This window comes from Schistocerca serialis, chromosome 2, assembly GCF_023864345.2.
Source record: "Schistocerca serialis cubense isolate TAMUIC-IGC-003099 chromosome 2, iqSchSeri2.2, whole genome shotgun sequence".
Classification (NCBI taxonomy): domain Eukaryota; kingdom Metazoa; phylum Arthropoda; class Insecta; order Orthoptera; family Acrididae; genus Schistocerca; species Schistocerca serialis.
This window is the reverse complement of record NC_064639.1, coordinates 678142838-678161891: the sequence shown is the minus strand read 5'-3', so window position 1 is coordinate 678161891 and position 19054 is coordinate 678142838. Positions and strand designations below refer to the sequence as shown.

The 19054-nt window shown below is 38.4% G+C and overlaps 1 protein-coding gene across 1 annotated transcript in view; it reads right to left on the bottom strand.

Annotated features, from left to right (window-relative positions):
- Positions 1 to 14233, bottom strand: part of LOC126457781 (uncharacterized) — a 111994-nt gene extending 97761 nt beyond the window's left edge. Inside the window, exon 1 of the mRNA XM_050094367.1 lies at positions 14044 to 14233. Within this exon, the coding sequence (XP_049950324.1) occupies positions 14044 to 14231 (188 nt within the window). The 5' untranslated portion in view covers positions 14232 to 14233. The remainder of the gene's footprint in view (positions 1 to 14043) is intronic.
- Positions 14234 to 19054: the final 4821 nt, after the last annotated feature.

The window sequence follows — 19054 nt, the reverse complement described above, 5'->3', positions numbered from 1 at the left end:
TCAATTATTTATTGCACAAGAACCAAACATTGTACATATACCATAAATATGTTATTCTGAAGAGAAACTCTGAAAGGGTTTCTTTCCCCCCCCCCCCCCCACCCCCCCCCCACCCCCCACCCCACCCCCTCCCACCCCCCATGTATACCGCCACAGTGTAGTTTGGTAATTTGCCAATAGTCAGCGATAGTCACAAACATAGTGACTTCAGGTGTGGAGTGAGCTTTCTGTGTGTTGGAGTTCAACAAAACAAGTGTGCTACAGCTGTTCAACAGATTTTTAGAACCAAGTATGGTAAGAAGCAACCAGAAGGCCATTTACCACTGGCATAACAAATTCGTTATGATGGGTTGCTTGTGCCTGGCAAATGGAAGTGGACATCCCAGTGTGAGTGAAGTGAATGTGGAGCACCTGTGAGAGACATTCATAAGGAGTCCAAAGAAATTGGTACGACATGCATCACGTGAACTCGAAATGGCTCCAATGACAGTGTGGAAAGTCCTGCGACAGAAGCTGTCTATGAAACCGTTCAAATTGGAGCTAGTGTGGAAGCTCAATGATGATGACAAAGACAAGCATTTTGAGTTTTGCTTGCAGTTGCAACAATTGAATGAAGATGGAGATGGCATTGTTGATTGCTTAATTTTTAGCGACGAAGCCAGTTATCACACTAATGGGAAAGTGAACAGGCACAATTGTTGAATCTGGGGTACAAAGCATCCACATGAATGCATTGAATTTGAGTGTGATTCCCCAAAGGTAAATGTTTTTTTGTGCCTTGTCATGTCAAAAACTGTAAGAGCCATTCTTCTGCGCCAAGAGCACTATCACTGGATATTCCTACTTGGACATGTTGCAGCAATGGCTGATGCCTCAAATGCAATCATACTCTCTGTTCATATTTCAGCAGGATAGGGCTCCACCCATTTTCATTGTGAAGTTCATCAGTAGCTGAACACAGGACTGCTGCACCAATGGATCAGCCGTGCCACAGAAGGGGACAGCTGTTTCATGAAATGGCCTCCCAGATCACCAGTTCTCACTCTTTGTGACTTTTTTCTGTGGGGACACATTAAAGAATCTGGTGTATGTACCACCTCTACCACGTGATGTAGCAGGGCTCCAGGAGAGAATATGGGAAATGGCAGCCACATTCGATGATGAAATGCTGGGACAGGTATGGCAAGAATTTGATTACCAAATTGACACCTGCCACATCACTTGTGGTTTGCATGTCAAATGTTTGTACAAAAACTTCCACAGTTTTTCTTCAAAAAGCAATATTATGACATCTGTACAATTTTTAATTATTGTGCAATAAATAATTGAAAGTGTTCCCAGACTTTATGTACACCCTGTATATTTATGGTATGTTGAACATATATTTACAAATATACAACAAATGTTTGTTCGAATGTTTGCTAGAGGAACATGTGAAAATTTTAACTAAATTTGTTAGTCAAGAAGTTTTGAGATTTCTGCTAACAACAGTTCCACTTTGTACACTGAAGCACCAAAGAAACTGGTATAGGCACGCATATGCAAACACAGAGATATGTAAAGAGGTAGAATACAGCACTATGGTCAGCAATGTCTATATCAGACAACAAGTGTCTGGTGCAGTTAGATCAATTACTGCTGCTACAGTGGCAGGTTATCAAGATTTAAGTGAGTTCAAATGTGCTGCTATAGTCAGTGCACAAGTGATGGGACACGGCATCTCTGAGGTAGTGACAAAGTGGGGATTTTCCCAGATGACCATTTCACGAGTGTATCATGAATATCAGGAATTTGGTAAAACATCAAATCACCGACATCGCTGCACCTGGAAAAAGATCCTGCAAGGACAGCACCAGCAACAACCAAAGAGAATCATTCAGTGTGACAGAATTGCAACCATTCTAAAAATTGCTACATATAGCAATGCTGGGCCACCAACAAGTGTCAGAGTGCAAACCATTCAGCAAAACATTATCAATATGGGCTTTTGGAACCAAAGGCCCACTCATGTACCCTTGATGACTGCATGACACAAGGCTTTATGCCTCACCTGGGCCCATCAACATCGAACTGTTGATGAACCGAAACATGTTGCCTGGTCAGACGAGACTCGTTTCAAATTGTACCAAGTAGATGAACATGTATGGGTATGGAGACAGCCTCACCAATCCAAGGACCTTGCATGTCAGCAGGGGACTATTCAGGCTGGTGGAGGCTCCGCAACTGGAGTGATATGCAGCCACTGATGTGTCTAGATACAACTCTGACAGATGACATGTACATAAGCATCCTGTCTGATCACCTGCATCCATTTATGTCCATTGTGCATGCCAACAGACTTGGGCAATTCCAGCAGGACAGTGCAACACTCCACATGTACAGAGTTGCTACAGAGTGGCTCCACGAATTGTCTTCTGAGTTTAAAAACTTCTGCTGGCCACCAAACTCTCCAGACATGAACATTATTGAGCATATCTGGGATGCCTCGCAATGTGCTGTTCAAAAGAGATCTCCACCCCCTCATACTCTTACAGATTTATGGACAGCCCAGCAAGATTCATGGCATGAATTCCCTCCAGCACCACATCAGACATCAGTTAAGTCCATGCCATGTCATGCTGTGGCACTTCTGCATGCTCGCAGGGGCCCTACATGATATTAAGCAGGTGTACCAGTTTCTTTGTCTCTTCAATGTCAGTTCTAAAGTTTATTAGAATATTGTGTAAAAACAGGAAATAAATTGGTCCAGAACCCCTTGAGATTTAAGGGGAACCGTTGTTAGCAAGAATCTTGAAAAGTTCTTGACTGATTTACTTCAAATTTATTTCCTGTTTTTACATGATACTCCAATAATCTTTAGAACTGACATAGACATATAAAAAGCGGGACTGTCAGCAAAAATCTCGAAACCTCTTGACTAATTTAGGTCAAATTTTCACGCATTGCTCCAGTAAACATCTGAACAAAGATTTGTTGTATAATATAAATATGCTGAAGAGCCAAAGAAAATGGTACACCTGCCTAATATCGTGTAGGGAACCTGCAAGCACACAGAAGTGCTGCAACATGACATGGCGTGGACTCAACCACTCTCTGAAGTAGTGCTAGAGGGAACTGACACAATCAATCCTGCAGGGCTGTCCATAAAACCATAATAGTATGAGGGGTGGAGATCTCTTCTGAATAGCACATTGTAAGGCATCCGATATGTGCTCAATAATATTCATGTCTGGGGAGTTTGGTGGACAGCAGAAGTGTTTAAACTCAGAAGAATGTTACTGGAGCCACTCTGTAGCAACTCTGGATGTGTGGTGTGTCACATTGTCCTGCTCGAATTGCCCAACTCTGTCATAATGCACAGTGGACATGAATGGATGCAGGTGATCAGACAGAATGCTTAAGTATGTATCACCTGTCAGTCACATCTAGTCGTATCAGGGGTCGCATATCACTCCAACTGGACGCACCCCTCACCATTACAGAGCCACCACCAGCTTGAACAGTCCCCTGTTGACATGCAGGGGCCATGGATTTATGAGATGTCTCCATATCTGTGCATGTGCTCAATATAATTGAAAACGAGACTCATCTGAGCAGACCGCATGTTTCCAGTCATCAACAGTCCAATGTCAGTGTTGACGGGCCCATGTGAGGCATAAGGCTTTGTGTCATGCAGTCATCAAGGGTTCACAAATGGGCCTTTGGCTTTGAAAGCCCAAATTGATGATGTTTCATTGAATGGTTCACATGCTGACACTTGTTGATGGCCCAGCATTGAAATCTGCAATAATTTGCGGAGGGGGTTGCACTTCTGTCATGCTGAATGATTCTCTTCAGTCATCATTGGTGCTGTTCTTGCAGGATGTTTCTCTGGCTACAGCAATGTCAGATATTTGATGTTTTACCACATTCCTGTTATTCATGGTACACTCATGAAGTTGCCATATGGGAAAATCCCCACTTCTTCACTATCTCAGAGATACTGTGTCCCATCCTTCGAGTGTCAACTATAACAGCATGTTCAGATGCACTTAAACCTCGATAACCAATCTAATAATAGCATCAGACACTTGTTGTCTTATGTAGGCATTGCCAACCACAGCACCTTATTCTCCCTGTTTACGTGTCACTGTATTTGAATACACATGCCTATACCAGTATCTTTGGCACTTCAGTGTATATGTTCTATATACCATAAATATATAATACATAAAGGGCAACAATGGTTAGCAAAAATCTTGAACAGTTTTTGACTGTTTTACTTCAGACTTTTACATGATACTCTATTAATGTTTATAACAATGAAAGCAATCAATTTTTGATATTATAATGTAACTGAATAGATAAAAAAATCTACTCACCAAGCAATGGCAGAACACACACATAAAAGAAGGTTATATTTAGGGAAGCTTTTGGAGCCAGTGGCTCCTTCTTTAGGCAGAAGAGTTGAAGGGGAAGGAAGAGGGCTGAAGGAAAAGGGCTGGAGAGGTCTACGAAAAGGAGTAGATTTCAGGGAAGTCACCCAGAACTGTGGGTCAGGGGAGACTTAGTGGATGGGATTAGAAGGAAAGACTAATGTTTAGATAGACAGAGGCTATACCTTTTTTTAAACAATAATGTACAGATTTTCTATTGAAAGTGCCTGCAAGAAAGAATATGCAGTCTGTGAAAATGTGTGGTTTTATTTTATTTTCTGTAGTCAGTTTCAACTAATATATCAGGTCATTAGTTATTAGTTATTAGGGTTTCTTACCTTTCCATTCATGTATAGAATGTGGGAAGAATGACTGCTTGAATGCCTCTGTGCATGCAGTAATTATTCTAATCTCATCCCCATGATCCCTATGTGAGCAATGGATAGGGGTTTGTCGTATATCCCTGGAGTCTTCATGTAAAGCCAATTCTTGAAACTTTGTTAATAGACTTTCTCTGAATAGTTTATCTTCAAGAGTCTTCCAGTTCAATTTCTTCAGCATCTCTGTGACACTCTCCCACAGATCAAACAAACCTGTGACCATTTGTGCTGCCCATTTCTGTATATGTTCAATAACCCCTGTTAGTCCTATTTGGTATTGGCCCCATGCACTTGAGCAATATTCTAGAACCAGTCACATGAGTGATTTGTAAGCTATTTCCTTTGTAGACTGATTTCACTTCCCAGTATTCTAGCAATAAACCAAAGTCTGTCACCTGCTTTATCCATAACTGAGCCTATGTGATCATTCCATTTCATAGCACTACAAAGTATTATGCTCCAGCATTTGTGAGAGTCTGCTGATTCCAACAGTGATTCATTGATGTTAATAGTCTTAGGATTTTATATATATATATATATATATATATATATATATATATATATATATATATATATATATATAAACAAAGATGATGTGACTTACCAAATGAAAGTGCTGGCAGGTCGACAGACACACAAACAAACACAAACATACACACAAAATTCAAGCTTTCGCAACAAACTGTTGCCTCATCAGGAAAGAGGGAAGGAGAGGGAAAGACGAAAGGATGTGGGTTTTAAGGGAGAGGGTAAGGAGTCATTCCAATCCCGGGAGCGGAAAGACTTACCTTAGGGGGAAAAAAGGACGGGTATACACTCCTACACTCGCAAACACACACATATCCATCCACATATATACAGACACAAGCAGACATATTTAAAGACAAATATGTCTGCTATATATATATATATATATGTCTGATATATATATATATACAGACACAAGCAGACATATTTAAAGACAAATATGTCTGCTATATATATATATATATGTCTGATATATATATATATATATATATATATATATATATATATATATATATATATATATATATATATATATATATATATATATATATATATATACATATATAAGATGAGGTGACTTACCGAACAAAAGCGCTGGCAGGTCGATAGACACACAAACATACACACAAAATTCAAGCTTTCGCAACAAACTGTTGCCTCATCAGGAAAGAGGGAAGGAGAGGGGAAGACGAAAGGAAGTGTGTTTTAAGGGAAAGGGTAAGGAGTCATTCCAATCCCGGGAGTGGAAAGACTTACCTTAAGGGGAAAAAAGGACAGGTATACACTCGTACACACGCACATATCCATCCACACATACAGACACAAGCAGACATATTTAAAGACGTCTGCTTGTGTCTGTATGTGTGGATGGATATGTGCGTGTGTACGAGTGTATACCTGTCCTTTTTTCCCCTTAAGGTAAGTCTTTCCACTCCCGGGATTGGAATGACTCCTTACCCTTTCCCTTAAAACACACTTCCTTTCGTCTTCCCCTCTCCTTCCCTCTTTCCTGATGAGGCAACAGTTTGTTGCGAAAGCTTGAATTTTGTGTGTATGTTTGTGTTTGTTTGTGTGTCTATCGACCTGCCAGCGCTTTTGTTCGGTAAGTCACCTCATCTTTGTTTTTATATATAATTTTTCCCACGTGGAATGTTTCCTTCCATTATATATATATATATATATATATATATATATATATATATATATATATATATATATATATATATATATATATATATATATATATATATATATATATATATATATAGAGTTATAATAGAGGGAAACATTCCACGTAGGAAATATATATCTAAAAACAAAGATGATGTGACTTACCAAATGAAAGTGCTGGCAGGTCGACAGACACACAAACAAACACAAACATACACACAAAATTCAAGCTTTCGCAACAAACTGTTGCCTCATCAGGAAAGAGGGAAGGAGAGGGAAAGACGAAAGGATGTGGGTTTTAAGGGAGAGGGTAAGGAGTCATTCCAATCCCGGGAGCGGAAAGACTTATATATATATATATATATATATATATATATTGATGAGGTCATTTTGTTCAAGATACCTTATTATGTTTGAGCTCAGAATGTGTTCTCAAATTCTAAAAAAAGCTATGTCAAGGATATTAGACAGTAGTTTTGTGAATCACTTCTATTACCCTTCTCAAAGGAGGGTGTTACCTGTGCTTTGTTCCTAGAGCTGGGCAAAGTTTTTTCTCAAGGGATGTGTGATAGATCATAGTTAAAAGAAAGGCTAACTCAGTTGCAAATTCATTATAGAATCAGACAGGGATTCCATCAGGCTCTGGAGCTTTGTTAAATTTTTAGCGACTTCAGCTGTTTCTTGACTTCATTGACACTAATACTAAAATGTAGACTTTCACGGCTGGAAATATCATGTCCATTATAATTATCCGAGCTGTTATGCCGTGGTCGGTTGATGAATTCTGTGAGGAGAGCCAGTAGCGAGCCAGTGGGTGTGTTGGACCTTCCATCAAGCTACGGATCCCCTTGAAGATGTCTCCCGCAGTCGGAGACGAAACGTTGGGAATCGACACAGAATTCATCAACCGACCATGGCATAACAGCCCGGATAATTATAATGGACATTGACACTAATACATATTTTATTCATCTTTTCAGTGGTATGGGGATTAAATTGGGGCAATTCTCCTGGGTTTTCCTTTGAAAAGGAACATTTGAAAATGAAGTTAAGCATTTCAGCATGTTCTTTGCTACCCTCAGTTTCAGTTCCATCTTATTCACTAGGGACTGGACATTAACTTTGGTGCCACTAACAGTCTTTACATATAACCAGAATTTCTTTGGATTTTGTGAAATATCATTTGATAATATTCTGATATGGTAGTCATTGAGGGCATCATGCATTGCTCTGTTGAGAGTCAAATTTGTTTCATTCAGCATCTCCCTATCTACAGCCTTACACTTTGTTTTTCACCTTTTATACATTAATCTCTGTTTCTTTAGAAGTTTCTTTACAGTGACTGTATACCATGGAGGTTCCCTTTCATTATGAACTGTTCTACTGAGTACATTTCTATCCTTCTATCCAGCGCATGGTCAATTGCTCTTTTACGCTTGAGCCAAAGTTCCTGTACATGCTCCTGCCCCTACATACTTAGCAATTGCAAAATGTTGACAAGCTTCCAGTATTTTTATATATTAATGTAACCACTCTGGGCTTTATCATTTGTACATTTCATAACTACTGTGAGTTTTGGCGCAACATGTCTGCAGGATTTTGATGTCTACTTTCATTTATTAGCTGCTTGTGGTAAGTGATACTTTATTGTTGTAAATACTAAACTTGTTTGTCATTGGAAATGTCCCATCTTTATGAAAAAAATTATTTTCTTGTCATCACCTCTGTATCTTTGTGAAAATACAGTGTAAGATTTCTAGGCGCCATTAAATCAGCAAGTCAAATTTGTTAGTTTGTGAAAAATTATCTTTTTACTTTATTGCTAAATGGTGATTGATAGAGAGCTTTACTGATGCCTTGGATGATCATGATCAGGCAACTGTTTTATTATGGGCTGAATTTTATTTCTTTACGTGAAAGTCAGTTTTGTTTTAGAACTAAATTATTAAAGATATTTACTTTTAGAATAAGTCCTTCTGTCCATTACAAAAATGTTACTGTGGGATTAAAACCAATGCTGAACATTTATAAATGTACAGAGGATGGACAAAAATATGAAAACACCAAAAACACAACACATTACCATGTAGAAAAACCATTGGCATGAAAAAGAGCATCCAGTCATCTCAGAATGAACACAAGTGGTGGGCAGTTTTCAAGGAACCTCATACCATTCCGCCTGCAAAATAGCGGTAAGTTCATGTTAGGATGATGGAGGTGGATAGCGATCATGTATCCTTCTCTCCAAAGCAGACCACAAAGCCTCAATAATACTAAGATTTGGTGACTGTGTCACCCAGGAGAGATGCAACAATTCATCATCATGCTCACAAAACCAGTCCTGGACAATGTGAGCTGTGTGAACATGGCCCCTTTCGTCTTGGAACACTGCATCACCATTGTACCATGTGGGCCGTGGAATACCATGATATGGCTGCCCAAATAATTGCCGAATCCCCATTATGTTTCAGTCTTGGAACTTAAACTCAACCAGAAGTTGGAAACAATGTGAATCAAGGCTCATTTGTCTGAATTAATTTCCTCCATTGCTCCTCACTTTAGGTTTTATGGCTTTGGAACCACATTTTCCTGTTACAGGCATTTGCATCACTGGTGATTGGTTTTGGAATTCCAGCTTTCCGTATAGTTCTCTGCTTACTAGCTTTCTTGATGTTGTGTTGATGCTGACAGGATTTGCAAGTGCAATATTCAGTTCTGCAATGACTTTTCCAACTGTCATCTTATTTTTCATTACAATCCTCTTCAGTCTACCACAGTCAGTCAATTCACATTTTCATCCACATTATGGCTTAGTAGATGATATTTTTCCACTTTCTCTGTATCCAATGTAAATCTTTGATATTGTGTCTCTTGGAACACCAAACACTTTTGCTCCTTTGGTTATGGAAGCACCCTTCTTATGAGCACCATCAATTTGCCCACATTCAAATTCACTTAGCTCTGACATAATGCACTTACAAGAAAACAGAACACTGTGCTGACCACAACTGATTCTTAGAACATATTGAGGACATTGCACAGGTGTTGTTCATGGTCAAATACAAAAGCACAAATTGCAGGCTTGGCTAGTATCTGCATTAATATTCAAGCACACATTCTCACAGTGTTTCCTCATATTTTTGTCCAGTACTGTCTGAAGTGAGATAAATATTGAAATCTCCACATACAGTTACTTCATAGTTATTTCTATTAAGTCTCACTAGTGTCCTCCCAAACTGCATAATGAAATTTACAATATTTGGTGTTGGGGTCTGTGTATTAACACAGCCACACTCTTATGTTTCTGTGCCTATTACTGTAGTATAGCACTTGAAGAGATCTCAGTGCAATACTCATTTAGATCTAAGGACTGGGGCTTTACCCCACTTTTTGTGCATATAGCCACTCTGCCTTACTTTATATTGCATCTACAATAATGTCACATTAACTTGTATACTTCTACGTACAACTGTTTCATTTCTGTGACTTCCAAATAATGTTATGTTGTGCAATAAATTAGATCAGGTCTTCTTTGGACCTTTTCATCAAATGTGAGATTTTGTAAGCCTCTGTCATATTCAGATTCACATTGTGATACAGGGCCGAAACATTCTGTATGTAAGACTGTACCATTCCCTCATGATGCTGGGCCCTGTTGTTTAATATGTCTTCTGCTAAAGAGACTTGCTGCTGATTACCATCAAATGTGGGCTCTACCTGGAATTTTCTTGAGCCACTGCTGGTCTGTATGGCCAAATAATAGCACACATTTGCCAATCTCTTTATACCTGCTGTATTTTCTGGCTCAGACAAATACTTTCAGTCATTTTGTCAGTTCCTGACCAATGTCTCTAGAACACACTGATGTATGTTTGATGTGCAGCTGACTTACTGCTGTTTTGGAATCCATTAGTCTTCTGAATATACAGATCTCAGAATGATGTACCAATATTTATTTTCATGTATTTTATTTATTTGAGATACATATTCCATAGATCCAGTATGGCGTGATTATGCATGGATGTGGAATATGTCAAAGCAGATACAATATAGATATCATACAATACAATACATACTGGTATATTACACATGGTAGATGAATGATTCAAAACTGGTACAATACAATAATATAATAGATATGATAAACAATACAATAGTGATAAAAATAATGCAGATACAATGACAAAGGAAATAATCTGAATTACTGCTCAAATTATTTATCTCTGCTGAAGAATTCATCTAAAGATTAGAAAAAATTTTCCATTAGGAATTCCTTTAGCTTTTTTTTAATAGCATTTTCTTTTCTTTTAGACACTTTATATTACTCGGGAGTGCGTTAAAGATTTTTGTACTTGTGTACTTTACTCCTTTTTGTACCGGAGACATTTTCCATTCACAGAGTATATCACCTTTCCGTCTTGTGTTATAATGATGGTATGCCTCATTTGTTCCATATTCAGAGGAATTGAGAAATGTGAAAGCCATGAGTGAGAGAGATATTGTGACATAATGGTTAATATACCTAACTGTTTAAAAAGATTGCGATATGAGGTTCTTGGAGGAACATACATATAATTCAGACTACTTTTTTCTGGCTTACAAAAATTTTTTTTGAAAGTGGTGATTTGCCCCAAAAGATTATTCCATAGCACATCACTGAATGAAAGTATCCAAAATATGCAGACTTTGATATGTTGATGTCTCCAATTTTGGAGATTATTCGGATGGCAAATGTTGCTGAGCTAAGCTTTTTTAGTGTTTGCTGTCTGTGGAATTCCCAGTTGAGCCTAGGAACTTTGTGCACTGAATGCTCTGTAGCTGTTGGCTCTCGTGTGCAATGTTAATCTCTTCTGGGCTTATGTAACTGGATTGGAACTGCATGTAATTTGTTTTACTGAGGTTTAATGCTAGAAACTTGCATTTAACTCTACATCAGTGGAGGTTTTGCTGGCTGTCACTATACCTGTGTCATCTGCAAACATTGTGATATAGCTAGCACTGTTTGAGGACAGGGGTAGGTCATTAATATATGTAATAAATAGGAGGGGACCAAGGACTGACCCTTGTTGGACTCCATGATGTACTGTTCCCCAGTCAGACTCTACCTCTCCTACTTGTATACTGTTAACACCTACTACTATTTTTTGTTCTCTGTCTTCTAGAAATGATCTGAGTCAGTTTCCCATTTGTCCACAGATTCCATATTGGGCTGCTTTTCGTAAAAGTATTCTGTGATCAATGCAGTCAAAAGCCTTAGTCAGGTCACAGAATATGCCAATGGGTAATTTTTTCTTGTCAAGGCATTCTGAAACTGTATCTGTAAGTGTGTAGTATTCTGGTTCCTGTTCATGTAAGTGATAGTTTTTACATTGCCTAATTAGAGCTTTGGTGATGTAGATTTTTTGTAAATAAGTTACACGAAACTGCAACTAGTGCCTTTTTTTAATATTTCGGTCAATGGAATAAAACATAATTATTCAAAAAAGTGACTAGTTGCAGTTTTATGTAACTTACTTACATTGAGTTAACAGTCATGGGTTCTAAAACATCCATAATGGATAAGCATAATCTGTAGACCTTCTCCCCCCCTCCTCTGAAGTACCTAATGTCTCAACCAGAGAATATCATATTATAATCACTACTGAGCCCAAATCCAGAATCACGATCATCAACAAAGTACAACACTTAGCACTCAATGCATGTGTATTAGAAACAGCAAAACACAGCCAGAAACAGAACTATAAAGAGTGCTGCTGTTTATACAGACTGCGAATGTTCCAGAATATACAACCATTGCAAACATAAGAAATTTTGAGAACCTGCCAGAAATGATAAATATAAGTAATAGAGACTATTTGGTGTTTGGATTTGAAGTGCACCAGCTAGTAATGCTAACTGTAACTCCACTTTGCATGCAGCACAATTTGTGGCAATATTTAAATGTACTATAGTGTCCCTCATTTGCAAGGGAAGAACTATTAAAATCAGCACATCCATCCTTACCTGTAAAAGATTAAAAATCTATCCCTGCAGTCCACCTCGTCACTGTGAGTTACAACTGGAGGACTTCATGTTAGAGGGTTGGAAGAGAAACTAGGAACTACCAAGTAAGCACACAAATAAGGAACAATGTGCAGGACTCCTTAATGTGGATGCTACACAGGGTGTCCATAAGGTCCAATTATCAATTCAAAAAATTACAACTTGGAAACTGCTGCAGATAGAACACTATAGTTTGTTGTAAAATACTTAACAGGTCTTAATTTTTTTTCTGATTGCTTTATTGGTTGTACATGAGGCATAGCAATATCATTGACTGGTGTTGTGAACACATAATACTTAACATAACCTCTGGAAAATTGTCTAATGTCATAACATCGGGAGAGCATGTGGGCTATGCACTGTGACCATCGTGACCAATCCAACTCTTGGGAAATGTATCAACAGCACATTTCACATGTTGAAACTCCAATGTGAGGCTGTGCCATCATGCTGGAAGATGACGGATGGGGGCAGCTCATTGATCTGTGGTAGCAGACACAGTTCAAAGATGTCTAGGTAAACATTTCCCACTAAAATTTTTAAAGTACCTCAATATGCTTCATCTTGTCAGTTGTGCCCTCTCACACCAATGTTGATAGTTCTGCAGTACTATTGCAACAGATATGGATTCTGCACACCAGATGACTCACTGAACCTTCTCCTGGTCTGTCACCATTTTGATGCACTCAGACATAAATCTACAACAAAGGACAAAGGAAAAAAAATGAGAGCTGCTAAACATTTTCCAACTAATCACTATTCTCTATCTCTAATAGTTTCCAAATTATGCTTTTTTGAAATGATTGTGGGACTTAATGGACACCCTATATTATTTGTGTCTAGGGTAAAGGTGATAACAGTTAAAATATTTAGTTGACAGATGCTTTTCTCCCCTTCAAAACTGTCAGACCAAACTTCACCATCTTAGTTGCAAAAAAAGCATTGTGACAAGAAGGGCTGAATAAATAGAAGCAGAGAGCAGATGTGGCCATTGAAATCTCATTCATGGAGCTGCCCTGAAATATTGTGCCTTCAAGTTGTATTGTATGCCCTACTTATGTCAAAAATATTCCTACAAAGTGCTGTCTGTATAGAAAAGCCTGTTGTAAGGCCACCACCAGAAAAGTTGATGTCAATAATGAATTGACACTTAATGAATCCACTCTGGGAGTGACTGCGAAGTGCTCTGGCATTGTCTTTGCAATTCCTCCAGTCATTGTTTGGAGAGATCCCTCCTTGACTCAACTGCTGTAGGTGGCTGACTGCATTTGCTGGAAAACCAAAAATCGTCCTAATTGCAATACTTTTTAAGAAGAATTGAAACAGAACTCAGTGGCAAGTCTTCACTGAAAACTAAATGCTGTAATATAGGAAACAGAAGGTTGCATAGGTTATGGATTACATTTTTGGGACTTTTAAATGAACAGCAGTAGACGATAGAAGACTTTAACAAACAAACACATACATTATTGTAAAATATTATGTGAACATCTGTGTGTAGTACTCACTCTTTAGTATATGTGAAGAACATATCTGTTTGCTTCTGGCAAAGCACTGAGAAACTCATAACAACTGATAGTACCAGTACAACTCCAGTCACTACCCATCCCCTCTTTGGTAAACGCCATTTCATGTAGATAAGAATAGCTCCTAGTATTTGTAACTGGAAGTCTACAGACAAATACCAAGTTGGCATGATGCACTGAAAATAAAAAGTAAGTGTGAAGGCGTTAATTAAACTTTTAGACATATAATGTAAAAATAAACTTTTAGTTCTATGACAATATTTAAATAAATTCTTCTACAAATGCAATGGCTATTCAGAGCATACATTGAGTGATATTTATAATAAATTTGATTCACATTCTTATAAAACAGAAACTGTCAGTAACAAATAGTGTCCTTCTCGAACTTTCCACTGAAGATTCATTTAAAAAAATCTTCCATTCATGTACACCTGAATAACATCTTATTATATATCTGGCAAGACCTACACTTCTTGTCATTTTTCATTGACTGCTACAGTTCCCACGAAATATGTTCCCCAAAATCAAAATATGGTAAAAAACTTTTTTAATATTTAAACTTCAATATTTGTTCCTAAGTAAGCTAGTGTATACATGTACTAATTTGCATAAATGTACACTTACTGTTAAATAATTTTAGTAAAATAATACCATATGGTGTAATGCATTGCAGAGTGACATATTTTAGACCTATAAAATATTTAGCAGATGTTTTTAGTTTGCTTCCTTATTTCTACAATCAGTATTTAATTGACTACATGTCAGGATCACTTTTCCCTCCTTAAACTGATGGAAAAATGCCTATTCATGTACAATTCTGAATTTTTGTAAGTGGTGCTGTTTGGCATAAAACAAACACTAAGTGCCCACATGACATAATCCTCTAAAATTTTCTATAAATTCTACTAGTTCACTTTCCAGTTTCCCAGTAAAGCTTCCAGCATTCATTCTAGCTATTTGTATATGCTTAAGGCCTTTGGCTTGTGTGTTTCTAACTCCATAAATGGGATGCAATATTCAAAGACCAGTCTGACATAATATTCATTTGCATTTAGGCTCTGGACCTTCACTATGCCTCCTGCGCATTTAGTTAATCCATCCTCATACTTTTTACTAATTCTGACCTTCAAGGCATAATTGTTCAATTTATGGGACATTCAAATGATTTTCTGATAAGCGGTACTTTGACCACAGAGCTCTATCCATAGAGATTAATACAGACCACAAAACAGGTATGCATAATGGCTTAGCCATTTGTAAAAGAAAAATTGACAACAATAAACTTAAGGAGGACTTTGCACACAGAGACTGTCAGAATATATACAAATCAGATAATAGTGGAGCCATTTCTGCAAAATATTTAACCATAAATTTAATCAGATTTGTCCAATAGTAAAAAGCTAAGGAAATCAGATTACAAAAAGAATCTTAAAGTTCCTCCAGGAGTCCACAATTTAAAGGAAAATATGAAAGACCTGTATCTAGTCTGCAGAGATATGAAATTGCAGTACTTCCTGTCAAAGTACAAAAACACCAGAAAAACATACAGGGTATCCCTGAAGACTCTAAAAGCACATTATTATGCTAACAGGAAAGTGAATCAAGTAATGTTGGTAAAAGAGCTTGGAAAATACAAGTATTAAACAAATAACATGAAAGTAAAGAGAGTCCAAGTTTCAGCAATATAATTCTACAAGAAAATGGATTGTTGGTGAGCTGTAATCTTCCCCTCCTCACATCATTTGTTGATTGTCACTGACTTCATAATTAATTCTTTTCATAAGCTTCGAGAGGAGTAAGATTTACAATCAACTTTTTACTGATCTTCTTTTCTAATAATTGGCTCCAGTTTTTCACATCTAGGGGCTGATTCTTGAAGCTGAAATTTTTGGCATTATAGGTTATCATGGTTATGAAGAACTGCCTGAGCAGAAATTTCTGTTTCTCTAATTTTTATCCTTTTACATTTTCCTATATCACACTGACTTTACAATTTCCACTTCACAATCACCAAAATTAAAACATGTCCAATCACATCAGAGGCATGCCCATTACTCCTCATCCATTCTGCAGTACAAACAATATTCCAGAGTTCACAAATTTTCTTGACAAATGACTTTCCACCAATTTATATCATTATTTTATAAATGAATCCAGAAGTAAACATAATAAATATCGTCAGATTGCACAATTAATAATAGAAATTTTAAGTGTGCCAGATATTTCATAATTTCAAATATTTTTTAAAAAAAGAATAATTTTAAGTGTACATACAGAGCTAGTGCATATTGACTGTAACAACGAAAATAAAGTGATATCTTTTTATGGATTATAGCCTGAAATATACCACATCATGTGCAAAATCATATGAAATTCTTTTAGAAAAACAGCTGAGATAATATCAACCTGTTCAAAGGTTTGTAATCATTTCTGGTATCAACTACTCCTGCTGAGGAAAAGTAATGCTAGAGGAGGGTGTCCCTTTTACAGAGTGAACCAGAGAAATTATGTGAGGCCTTCATAAAACATTTTAGTAAGACATTCAAGGTAGTAGTTGATGGTTCAACTACAAATAAACTCAGTTAAAATGAGCAGGCCTAATTCATTTTTCCTAAGAAGTGTAACAGAATATGAGGTTGTGGCAGTTCAATACATCGATCCAGTTGATCCCTTTTAAGGCTGATCTTTGAACTGACTTGATATCTAGTTTTGTTCTGTGTTGTTACATTTTCTGATCATGAAGTGAATAAAGTATATCATTATGATAAAGTGGTGTTAAATGTTATTATTTTGCTGTAAATATCATTACATGCCACACTGGTGAGGCCGACATTACGACGTAGCAACCAACTTCATCCACCAGTTCTACACTTACACATACATCTTCTGCTTCAATTTGGCATCATTGTGCTTTAAACCATGTGAAAATAAAAAACTGTGAATAATATTCATCAGCATTGCCACAACTTGCTCAACAAAGTGCACAGACAATGAACATCGCTGCACATTCTCTTATGCCCTGTGAAGATTTTCCAGGACAATTTACTCATTACACCTCTCCACTGATGGGTCTCTGTGCACGCAATAATGCTACTGTGTGACAAAATCTAATTGTAACCTACATATGATGCCATTGTCTCTGCACCATGGTGCCATATTGCTGGCAGATTCACATAACCTCATCGCATTTGGTGGTAAACCACAAGTGTTTGATTCAGTGCAACAGCAATGGTGCTTGAACAGTGACCTTTTATTAATGAACAATGTGACTTTCACTGCCACCCCACCTGGTGCTCCTGGACTGAGCATTCCCAGTGCACCAGAACTAGTAAACAAACCTCTGCAGTGTACTGTGTCATGCGTACTGAATCTCTTAGTGGCCATGGCCATTTCTACTGTGCCGGTCACTCCTGCAACCACATCTGCTGCATCGGATTATATGTACGAGCATCAACAACAATGTAAAGTTGAGCGTCCGTATATTCCACAGACCACCGCAACATCACTTGTGTTCACTGTTCCACTCCTGCCTGTTCTTTCATGATGTCTACCACAACTGCCTCTGCTTAAAAAGGATAGCCTGAAGACATGGTTTGCTCTTGTGGACAGCATCCCCAATGTCCATGGAGTCTTATTCTATGAAGTGCGGTTCGTATCTTTGATTGCATCTCTGCACAAGCACACAGATTTAACATCTGATCTCATCCTCCAGGCACCAATGAGGGACCGCTATGGACATGCAAAATTTATTATGCTCGAGTCCTTGTCGAGAACTCTGCAAGCTGCAGTTACTCACATAGTGCACGACATATCACTTGCTGAGCTCACACCATCACAGTTGTGGCAAAAGATCAGAGCATTCATCGATCCCTCCTCCCTGTCTGATGACACTTTGTGGTCACTATGGATAGTAAAACTACTCAAAGCTCTGTAGCTGCAACTTTTATCAAATCCCACTGACTCATTAGAGGTGCGACTATGGTTAGCAGACAATGCCTATGAAATCACCAGATTTCGACAACTCACCACAACGCAGAGTTCTTTGCCGATAGTTGGCAATACTGCACACATCCCAGCACATACTTTCGCACAAGCCTTGCAATGTCATTCCAGTGGTGTTACCTGGTGGCCGTGGCAGTAAAACCCCTCCATGCCTCCTCACCCAGGCCCCCTCTCCGCCTCGCCCGATTCCGATGCTGCAACTACAGATGTCGCACACAGTCCACAGCTGCACTGCGTATATCCACTGTATTGGTAACACGCCCATCACAGAGGTGCAGCTCAGAAGTGTCACCCGCCATGTGCCCTGCACCCAAATTTCTGTCAAGGGATGAGTTAGGTGCATCATCTTGCAGGTATTCTATGAGGCACCTGCAGCAACACCAATCTTCACACAATAAACACTTACCTCCAGGCAGACTGTATGTGTGTGACCTCATCAGTGACACATTCTTCCTGGTCAACACCGACAGAGATAGCAGCGTCATACGTCCAGCATTTTCAACTTCACCACCAACGCCTTCCGCCATGACACTGCAAGCAGCGAACAATTTGTCGGTCACCGTCTACAGTTCCACACACCTTTGCCTCAAACTTGATCTGAAATTTTGTTTTGGGCATTCAACATGGCCGACATTGATGAGCCAGTGTTGAGCATTGATTTTCTACAACACTATGGCCTCTCTCCAGATTTACTTTGGGAATGCTGCTCCATAATTCTTCTGACACATGCATTAAGGGCTCCTTTGTCACAACACCCACACATTCAAGAGAAACAATGGCTGTCCCTTCACGCTAGTTGGCTGAACACATATCCCTCACTTCAGACCTGGTGGATTCACTGTGCAAGCTACTCAACCAACAACATGACACTGCAGTTCTGCACACGGTCAATGTATCACTGCAGGCACTTATCAGCAACATTTCTGTGGACTTTGCACATACGCAAACAACCCTCGCTGCACTTTCACTGGCTATCACCACTACAAAGCTG